At 27.9% G+C, this 11,452-nt stretch overlaps 1 protein-coding gene across 1 annotated transcript; it reads right to left on the minus strand.

The window, feature by feature from the left end:
* Nucleotides 1–362: 362 nt before the first annotated feature.
* On the minus strand, nucleotides 363–1,056 carry LOC123270197. The gene is made up of 3 exons (XM_044736140.1): nucleotides 823–1,056; nucleotides 425–736; nucleotides 363–377 (listed from the first exon to the last, which is right to left on the minus strand). Exons 1-3 carry the CDS (start codon nucleotides 1,054–1,056, stop codon nucleotides 363–365), a joined length of 561 nt encoding a protein of 186 aa, XP_044592075.1.
* Between the last annotated feature and the right edge of the window lie 10,396 nt (nucleotides 1,057–11,452).

The raw sequence follows: 11,452 nt of genomic DNA on the forward strand, positions 1-11,452 counted from the left end.
ATTACATTGCGTTGAGTGGCATAAGAGAGTGCATGTCTCACGTCTTACCATGTTCCTTTTATCTATAACTAACGCATCAGAATTTTCATACTCATTGATATCAGGAATTACAATACCTCGACAAACTTTTAGAGAGTTAACCTGGCGTAAATACTCCTCCAAATCGTTGACACTTGTGATACTTTTTTTTACATTAAAGTAAGGCGAGACATTTAAAGGCTTATCTAGTATATGTGTATATAATTCCAACTTTGAGTCGACTATCACCTCTTTCAGATTGAAACTTAAATATTTTCCATCGATCATATCGCATATAAGATAAGAAAAAGCTGATCAGAGACTCTTCTTTATATTTTATATTATTACGCATCCATGAACTTGGTAATTCCATATTACTAGTCAATAAAGCTTCAAAATTAAATACTTCCACTGAATTACAACAACTATTTGCTTCCAAAGCTTCCAAATTATTTATAATATTTGCTGGCGTGTCAGTGTATAAACAAACATCAGAAGATTGACCCACTTGAAGCTCCTCAAGCCTGTCCACAGTATTAATATTGACAGAAAATGTATCAACAACTTGCTTTTCTGATGCATTACTATGATCAGGAACTAGATTTACTTCTGAAGTCTCAGGGTTAGCATCAATGTCATTATCAGATGATATCACCTCTGTCCAAGGAAATAAACTAGGTACAGCTCCAGGTGCTAGTCGCGGTCGCCGATATGGTGACTGAAAGTATTTACAAAACATTTAAAAAATGTTCATTAATTTTTTTAAAATCATCAGTATAATTATTGATAAGAAAATTAACTTACTACTCCCAGAACTTCTCCTTCTGGACCTAACAACTGTCGACTTCGAATTATATCTCCAGCTAAAAAATGTTTGTCACAAACCACTTGTGTTTTTGAAACTAATGTGTTGGGTCTTTTTATTGCAATTTGCCACTGCTCCTTTAATTTTTCATCTTTGGGCACAGAAAAAAAATGAACTTTTTCAAAGTTCGATTTGTAACCAGAAGTACATCCTGGTACTAAACAACCCGGCATGTTCTTAATATATATTTCTCATTTTAAATCACTCAATACAAGGTTTAGCTCAAAGTTTTGATTATTTTTATTTATTTATTGATAAATTATTAATAGAAATCATACGCGTTTGCTATTTCATTTATTCAGTTCTAATATTATTATTTTTATTTAAAGTTTAGTGTGCTCCGCATGAAATAGCAGCTTGTAATCAGCTGTCGTGCAACTAGACTACTAGCGCCCTCAAAAAGAACTAAAATCTTGTGACATACTAGTTTACTCTTTTTACTTTATCGCTCGTTCTAGCCCCAGGGGGCTGCTATAAGAATACGTTAACCTACTGGAACTTTTTGCAACTAACTAAACTAAACGGGGTAAAAACAATAACTTCCCGATTTTTGAAAATCTTCGATTTTCTTAGCGGGAAGTTAAAAATCGGTGTGAGTCCATACGGTGTACGATGTTAAGAATTCCGGTGTTAAATTCAACACCGAAATCGGTGTAGCAGTAACACCGGTCGCGGTGTAAATATTTTTTTTCGGTGTTAAATCGGTGTTATAAATTTTCCGGTTTTGATAATATTTTAAGTAACACAATTTTTATAATTAAACTTTTTATGTTTAATAATTGAAAATAAATAATCAAAAAAAGTTAGTATTTAATTTAGAAAGTTTAAAATAATAAAATATAAAAAAGATAAAAGTTTTTGATTAAAATAAATACACTGTAAAAAATTTCGATGTGAAAATGGACCCAGAGCACTTTACATGGCCGTGTGGTGTGAAATAATGGTGTGAAATTCTCTCGGTGTAAATTTTCGATCCGTGTTACTTTAACACCATTATTAAAGGACAATTTTAGGACATCATATAGATAATCGGAAACTCTAAAATAGTGGATTTTAGTAATTATTTCATAACTTTTAAGTATTTTTTTTAAGATTTTCGGATTACTTCTAAGATAATTTTAGAATCAATGCAATTTATTTGAAGCAATTTAGTTGAAATTTTGTCTTTAAATCTTACGTGGAACCTTTTTTGAATAATCTTAAAACATTTTTTTAACTATTTGAGAACAAATTTTGAATACATTTGAGACATTTTTCGGATATTTTTGAGACAATTTTGGAACATTTTTTGGACAGTTTTAGAGTGTTTTTACAAAAAATTTGAAACATTTTTAGAACAATTTTACGACAATTTTGAACGTTTTTTAAATGATTTTCATAGAGATAATTTATTTTTGCACATCCGTAGATTTGTCATGTTTAAAACATCCATTATATTATGAGAAACATCATGGTTACGATAAAAATAATTATTATATTGTTCCTAAACATTTAATATTGTAATAGTATATTACACATCTAGGGCAGTCAAATAAGAAATGTCTCAGATCACATGTAATTGTTGTCCGAGGCGAAGCCGAGGTCAATAAACATGTGATCTGAGGCTTTCTTATTTACTGCCCGTGGTGTGTATACTATTTTTTTGCTCGACGGGCAGAAAGCGTCAACTTTCAGCCCGCTGCGCTAAACGAAGTTGCCCCTTTCTGCCTTCGTCGAGCAAAAAAATAGTATACACTCCACGGGAAGTAAATAAGAAAGCCTCAGATCACATGTTTGTCGACCTCGGCTTCGCCTCGGCCAACAATTACATGTGATCTGAGACATTTCTTACTTTACTTCCCTAGGTGTGTAATATACTATTTCTCCTCGACGGAGGCGGAAAGCGGCATTTTCGTTTAGCACAGCGGGAGGAAAATTGACGCTTTCCGCCCGGAGGTGAGAAAATACTATTTAACTTGTTGTATAACATTTATTAAATCGATTTCTGCGTAATTTTATAAGTTGAAAATTCTTAAATAAATGTTACTTGTCTCATTTTGATAAATATTGAATATTAATTGTGTTTTATGGATCATGTAATATTCATAATCCGATACGGTGTAAATTTATTCTACTGTTACACCTGTATTACACCGGTTACACCGATATTACACCGGTTTAACACCGCAAAAGAGCACCGCTACACCGGTGTTAATACACAGGTGTTACATAGCGGTGTTAAAATGAGTCCATTTTAACACCGCTTTTTTTACAGTGTTATGGCATGCCCCCATAATAAACAAGTCTCATTTAATTCAAATAAATAGTTCTCTCAGTAAACAAAATTACAAATTACAGTTCTTTTTTCAACAAAGTTTCGACATAACATACTACAGTTTCTAACAAGAGTAAAAAAAATGTGCAAAGTCCCAGAGGACATTGCAGAATCAAAGTTTTCAAGGAAGAAAAAATGACAAACTTACCGAAAGTTAAAATAAAAATAGTCTCCGGTAAAGTTTAAAAAAGTTTATGAGTTTACGACTCTGCACAGAGGTGTACAGAGCTACGAAGCTTTGTTGTATATAATATATATGTACCGTAAGATAACCCTTCGAGCGATTTCTATTGGCCCGAGCACTCTTTTACAATATTTACAACTTTTACCGAAAAAAAGAGTTTTTTCATAACACTTTTTTTGTAATAAGAAATTCTCGAGTGTTTACCGTATACTTTTTGGCCATTCACGCGACAATGACCCTGGCACAGGACAGTTAAATCCTTTCCCAAGGTAAAGGCTACGGAAAATCCTTTACTTTCTTTGTGGGTTCAAATTACCGGCTGTAAAAAAATATTCTGCTTTTCTAACTCTTCTCTATTTAATTCTTTTTTATTTTTTTCGGTCAACGCTTGAGTTTTAAAGGGGTTAAAAATATTATTGCCCGTCGTAAAAATTATCCTTTTTTTTTAGTGCTCACTCGGAAAAGGGTAAAAAAATTTTATTTCCTTTAAAAAAAAACATTTATTTCCTCGGAAAAAGGGTAAAAAAAATTTATTTCCTTTTTGAAAAGACTGAAAAAATTTATGTCTTTAAAGTACAATAGAAAAGGGTAAAAAAAATTTTATAAGCCTTTAAAAGGGTAAAAAAAAAATAAATTTAATTAGTAGACCTTCAACACTTTCTTTGAAAGTTTTATTTTTTTAGTGAGACGGATAATGTTATAAATTTTTTTTTGGGTAAAGGGTAATGGCCTTAATAAATTAACGAGTTAGAATTGTCAATTTTTGGAATTTATGATTATTTTTGAAGGCTGTAAATTTTTATTTTTTAAAATTTTATTTAAATTTACTGAACTAATTGAAATTTTTTTATTAAAAAAATTTTGAATATAAATTTAATGGGGATGAAATTGTTTTTCGCAAAGATAACTATTTTATAGAAAATATGTAAGCAATTATTTTAGATGAAATTCAATTATCGGAAGCGAAATAGCTTGAATAGATTGTTATTTGCTCGATTTCGATGTAAATTTATGTTGATTTAATATTTATCATTTAGTTTTAAAAATTTTCTTTGAATAATTATTATTACTAGCAACCTTGCAGTCACTGTGTGACTGCCGTGACTTGTGCACTATAAATAAATAGAATTTTGCTTTATTAAATAATGACTTGTTAAATTGCACTGTACTCTCTTAAATATTGACGTTTTTAAAGATATAAGCTCATCCCGATGTTACACTCATCAAGAGCTTTCATTTAAGTACCCACATCAATTTTCCATATATTTTTCATATATACATTAAGGTAAAAGCCCCAATTATTGACGCTATAAGAGACGAAGTTATGATTTCATTTCTTTTAGGCAATCAAATATAAAAATCGTTGAATTTTGTTTGTGGTAATGTCTTAAGTAATGTTTTAACTAATCAATTTCTTTTTTTAAAATGATAATCAGTAATATTTACTAATTAATTTTAAATAATTAAATAGATGATCTGGATACACCAATTATTGACGGGTTAAAAAACTGATTGATCTAAATATTGACGTACCGTAACCCCAATTATTGACGCCCCTACTGCGCATGCGTCGAATTATTTGGTTATATTTTTATTTATCAAAACTTGATAAAAAGTAATCAATATTATTAAAGTTAATTAATAATAATTTCTATGAATGATTAATTATTATTAAAAATATAACAATTTATTCAAAAACTTATTTAACACCAAAACACGCGGAGTTATTTGACAGGTTAAAGCCTTGTATATAATCGCGTAACGTATTTTATACTTAAAAAAAAAGGCGTCATAGCGCTGTCGACTGGCTGTCAATATGGGATTCACCATAAAAATTATGAACTAGTTATTGACTCCCATTATTTAAATATTATAAAGCATACAATTAATTTCGATTATTTAATTTTATAAATATTTCATATATTGTTAATTAAAAAAAAAGTAGATCATATAATTACATGAAAAAAATTAATTTAAACTCGGCAGTTAAAAAAAATGCTTTCCTAACCAAAGTTGTTAAGAAAATAGACGCTCGTAAGCTGATTTGATGAATTGGTGCTAACTTTATTTTTTTTTAATAATTAATATTTAATATTTTGAACTGAAAGTGTTTTTTTCAATTTTTTAATTAATTAGAATTTAATAAAAATTCATTTGATCGTTATTCTTATTACCCGTGAAAAAATATTCTGATCAGGCTTGATATGAGCTGATAAGGCCATATAAAAATTTTTGATATGTTCATATCTGGCCTGATATGATCTGATATGTCCATATTTAATTTTTGATATGTCCTGATATGGCCTGATATGAAAATTGGCCATATCAGGCCTGATCAAGCCTTATCAATTTGATATGTCTATATCAGACTTGATATAGCTTGATATGCTCATATCTAATTTTACATTATTTTTTAATAGGCCCTGATATGCTCTGATATAACCTTATAAAGTTATATATACTTTGATAAACTTGAAAAAAAAATCTCTTATCAGGGTTGATATAATTTGATATGGATTCATATGGTCTGATATACTCATACCCTTATCAGCACATAAGTAGTCTTATGTACTCATATAAAGGCATACCCGAATAAAAAAAACTATTTATCATTATATATGATTCATATCTAATTATATAGAAGCATATGTAATTCATTTATGATTATATAGATGTATATATAATTCATATAAAATTATATATGAATCATATGGAATTCTATATAATTTTTTTTACTCCAGTGAGTATTTTGTGATTACCATAAAACATTCTCTTTTTCTATCTCTGAGACTTGGTGTGCGTCATTGTGTATTTCAATTTTTTCAAATTTTGCAACCGCGCACACTAAATACGTTCCAAACTTTTTTTTTAATTTTTAAATTTGTAACAAAATTTTTTTTAATTTCCGAAAATCATAAACAATCATATCGGTTACTTGGATTTTTTAATTTTTTTATTTTATATATTTTTGTAAAGAAAAAAACAAATTTATTTTTTCTTAATAGTCTTATGAACGTGGACTTGGCGCGATTTTTTTACAGTGAAACTGTTTTTGTTCGGATTGAAATAACTATATACAAGCAGAAACTATACATACACTATGGTATAATTACTAACTGTTTTATCATCTGTTAAAATTTTTCTTTAGTTCGACCTACAGAAGGGATAATACTACTCGCGGGAAAATTCAAATTAAAAACGAATAATTTTTGTTATGATCTAAATAATTTATGTATGACATGAGCGCTTAAGGCATGCTCATTTGGATTTTCCAAACTTTTTTTGATTTTTAATTACTCAGCAATTCAATTCGGAACCTTCATTTCAGCGTCGATGATAATTTTAAAAATCTGATACTTGACATGTTTTTGCAATTGCGGCTGCAATTTTTTAGTTGACATATAACAAGATAAAAAGAAAGGATGCAACTCGTCTTCAGTATCATCGATCTGCATTGATTCCTTGGACCCGGAAACTGGCATGAGAGTGTAATTAGGGTCGTTAAATGGCAACTGACGGCTTAAGGACGTTGACGGACGATTTTCATTGGACAAACGAGCTATTCTTGAGTTATTCGTCCCTAATAACGATGACGTTGGTCTCTCATGGAAGTTTTCTCTCATCCTAACTCGGTTTTCATCTTCCTCAGCTTCTCGATTAGTTGATAACTCCGTTTCATCATCTTCAACGTCATCAATTTGTTGTACAAACGGATTCAAAAAATCAAGCTCATCGTGGTAATTTGATTTTTCCTTTGGATTTTGAAGACCCTTTTTGTATTGACGAGTAAGGTAACTCCATTTCGCTTTAGCGTTTTTTACGGTCCCTATAATTATATTAATTATGATAAATAATTGTGCTTTTATTATTTTACAATATATTGTTCATGACATTTAAGACGGTGTTAACATTTTAGTTTAAATATCTTCATAATAATCACTAAGCGAAAGAAAATAATTATTCTGTCAGTACAATTATAAACAATCTCATACAGAAAAAAGGTTCACTTGAGCCAAGAAAATATTTTTCTTCTTAATTATTTTCTTGAGCGAAAAAAAAATTTTTTTTGACAAGAAATTTCACTTATTCTAAAAATTAATTCTCTTGCTTTACGAAATACGTATGAATCGTTTATTTGAGAAACCCCATAAGTCATATGGAAATCCCATATGACTTGTAGGGATTCTCAAATAAACGATTCATATCTTGATCCAAGAAAATTTATTTAAGTCAAGAAAATCTTGTTGTGAAGAGAAAATTCAGCCTCTTGCTCTAAAAAATTTAGTTTTTGATAGAAGTTAATTTTCTTGTCTTGAAAAAATTTGTCTCTTGCTCCAAAAAATTAAATATAAAGATAGAAGTAAATTTTCATTAATATTATTGATTAACATGTCAAATGGGAAGATCAAATAATATTTAATTTTTTTTATTCAATATGTTTAATTGCACGCTAAAATAATATAAAATAGGTATCAAATATTCTCGAGAAAAATTTTCTCAAGGTGAGAAAATTTTTTTCTCAGCTGAAGTAGGTGGCGCTGCTTCCCTAAAGTATCTAAAAATCTTGATCAAATATAAAAATTTCAATCAAGTATTTATGATAGAATTAAGAAAAAATGACTTCCACCAAGAATAGAATTTAAAGAAAAATTTTTTCTTCAGCTAATACAACATCGGTCTTCCCTCAGGCATCCGACAAATTTTCTTGACCCAAGAGCTTTGTTCTCCAGTCAAAAAAATTTTCTTTCTGTGAATTTTTATTTTATTTTAGACTATTAATTACTATTATGAATTATAATTGAATCCCGAGTTCAAATTTAAATCGTAGATTCAACGTATTGAACGTTCAAATCGTTATTTGAACGTATTGAACGTTAAAAACGTTAGTTGAATCGTTTCAAACCGATACGGAGTGAAAATAAGTAATATCAAAACTATTCAGATAACTACATGCTTTTGAACGCACGGTGAGAAATTTCCATTATTTTTTATTCTGCATGGATTTTAGATATTACAATGGTGCATATTACTAGTGAACCTTATTGACTCAGAATAAAATTTTACAATGGCCCATAGTAATTTCCGAAACAAATGAAATCAGACATAGTAAATGGTAGAAATTGAAATGTACCATAGTAAAATGAAATATGCAATAATTTAAATTTCCGAATGTACTATAGCAAAAAAAATAAGAAAACGTTTGTAAAAAATAAAAAATTTTAGAGTAAAAATGTTTTTAGCAATCAAAAATATCAAACCAAACAAGATTTTTTTGTTTGCAATAATTTTTAAAAATATTTTTTTAAAATATAGTTTTTTTTATTTTTTTTTTTATTTTTAACAATGAACGTAGGATTTATTTTGGCAGTTAATTTTATTATGAATAATTATAAACACAATATATAACTTTTAAATTATTTTTTATTATTATTAAAAGTGTCGGTTGCAGGTTAACCATCAAATGTTTGTTTTCATTTTAATTTTTCACGGTAAATTATTAAATATTTTATTATTTATGAATCTTACAAATTTCCATTAACTATTCATGTGTTGATGGATTTATAAACTAATATTTATTTAAAACTTAATGTTTATTGCAATTTTCATAACACCGTTAACCACTACTGATAGCGTCTGTAGACTTATGTTGACAAAACAAAGCAGCACGAAAAAATGAAAGAGCGCGCGTCGCGACTGACCCCGTGCAAAAAAAAATTTGTTTCGTTATGAATTTCATTGTGAATTTGATAATGAAATTCAGATTTTGAAACAAATATGAGTTTGATAATGAATTAGCTATAAAAATCCTCTAATTTTCTATTGCAGCTGAATCTAACAGCTAACCAACAGCTGAAATCTAATAATTTAATGGGTTATTTTTAAAAACTTACTTGTCAGTTTAAACAAGTGATAAGTACATTATAAAAATCGTATATTTCCAGCTTTGAAGAAGATTCAAAATTGTTGAATCTAAAGAAATTAAGACAACGAAGAGGAGTAATTCATGATGAATTTGATGATAATGATTATCAATTTAGTACGAGAGTCATATTGAATTAATTATAAGATAAATATGTTTTATTTTATAATTGTATTTTTTGTTTTTACCCCCGAAATTTCAAAAAAAAAAAAAAAAAAAAAAAAAAAACTATTTTATTTAACTTAGAGGAAATGTATTACTAATTTAACAGTAATCAACAAAAATCATGGAACCATATAAAATTAATACTTGATTCATAATAAATTTATCATAAAAAGGTTATAAATTTTATATTAATTTGATCTTACCTTAATACTTGATTCATAATAAGTTTATTATAAGTCATAAATAATTATCATAAATAAATAAATAAATAAATAAACTTAATTTAATAATGCAGAATGAAATATATTTTTTAGTTTATTTCTTTTTTAAATTATTCAATAAATAAATTTTTTTTTGTAATAGCACAAACAACGAACTGTAAACAATAGATATATATTTTTAAAAATAAATTTTAAATCTTGTTAACGCTTACATAAGAGTCACAAATAATTTTTTTTTAAATAGATTTATTATCATCAAATTCATCATGAATTACTCCTCTTCGTTGTCTTAATTTCTTTAGATTCAACAATTTTGAATCTTCTTCAAAGCTGGAAATATACGATTTTTATAATGTACTTATCACTTGTTTAAACTGACAAGTAAGTTTTTAAAAATAACCCATTAAATTATTAGATTTCAGCTGTTGGTTAGCTGTTAGATTCAGCTGCAATAGAAAATTAGAGGATTTTTATAGCTAATTCATTATCAAACTCATATTTGTTTCAAAATCTGAATTTCATTATCAAATTCACAATGAAATTCATAATGAAACAAATTTTTTTTTGCACGGGACGCGCATACGTTTACTATGGGACATTTGAAAATTTCATAGTCACAATTTTAAATTTAAACCGAGTACACGTGACTAAATGTGAAACTTTTTTATAAATTTTTATTGTCGACTGAGCAACAGAAATTTTACTATGGAACTATAATGAAAAGTTTTAAGCACACTAACAGTTTTTGTTCTGTCAGTTTACGAAAATTTTTTATATATGTTTATGTAACAGTTGCATGGTGAAATTTACTATGGTCCCTAGTAAATATTGATTGGTACAATATGATATTCTTAAATTTTTATGGTAATATTTTGAATTGAGTCATTAAGGTTCAGTCTTATTATGTATGCATAGTAAATTTCTACAGAAATTTCTCACCGTGTATATATTATGGTAATCATGCCGATATTACAGTTATAATTATAGATATCGTTCCTATAATTATAGGAACCATTCCCATAATTATAGTAACATTTCCCAAAAATTATGGGTACAATTCCCATAATTTAAGTTATCGCTCCTAAAATGGTATAGGAAAACATTTCATTAAAATTATAGGAATGATTTCCATATTTTTCTCTCCGTGTAATAAAAAATACGAAGCGTAAACAAATTACTATTTTTGAGACGACATTTCTGAATAACTTCCAACCAAATATTGTCTAATTCTCTGAGAGTTAAATTTTTTTGAATGTTAATATTATACAAACACTCGTGCTTTCGCACTTCTCTAATAAAATCTTTTGTCACTGCGATATCATAATCACTAGGAGCCATTGCATTGTATTTTTTCTCAATACTAAAATATCGATATTTCTAGTACCACTATTGGTTAGTAACTAACTCCCTCAAATGCTCAGAATGTTTATATATCTTCCATCATATCACCATATCACGGAGATACAGGTAAAATAAAATAAAAAGCTGAACACGATTCTCAGAGAAGTTGAATCATTTCTAAGCTTGAAAATCATTAAAATAGTTTATTTTTTTCTTTCTTTATTTGTTTAGATTGCGATTTTTTCAGGATCAAAAGATGCAGGCGTAGTAAGCACAATAATAAATTAATTGTTTTTTTTTTTTTTTAATTACTTGAACTAATGATTTGTTATCATTCTAGATAAGCTGCTACGCTGATATTTATTTCTTTAATTGACCGACAAGTGAAAAAATAATTCATAAGAAAGATAATTGATATCATTAA

Source organism: Cotesia glomerata, linkage group LG8, assembly GCF_020080835.1.
Source record: "Cotesia glomerata isolate CgM1 linkage group LG8, MPM_Cglom_v2.3, whole genome shotgun sequence".
NCBI classification, from domain to species: domain Eukaryota; kingdom Metazoa; phylum Arthropoda; class Insecta; order Hymenoptera; family Braconidae; genus Cotesia; species Cotesia glomerata.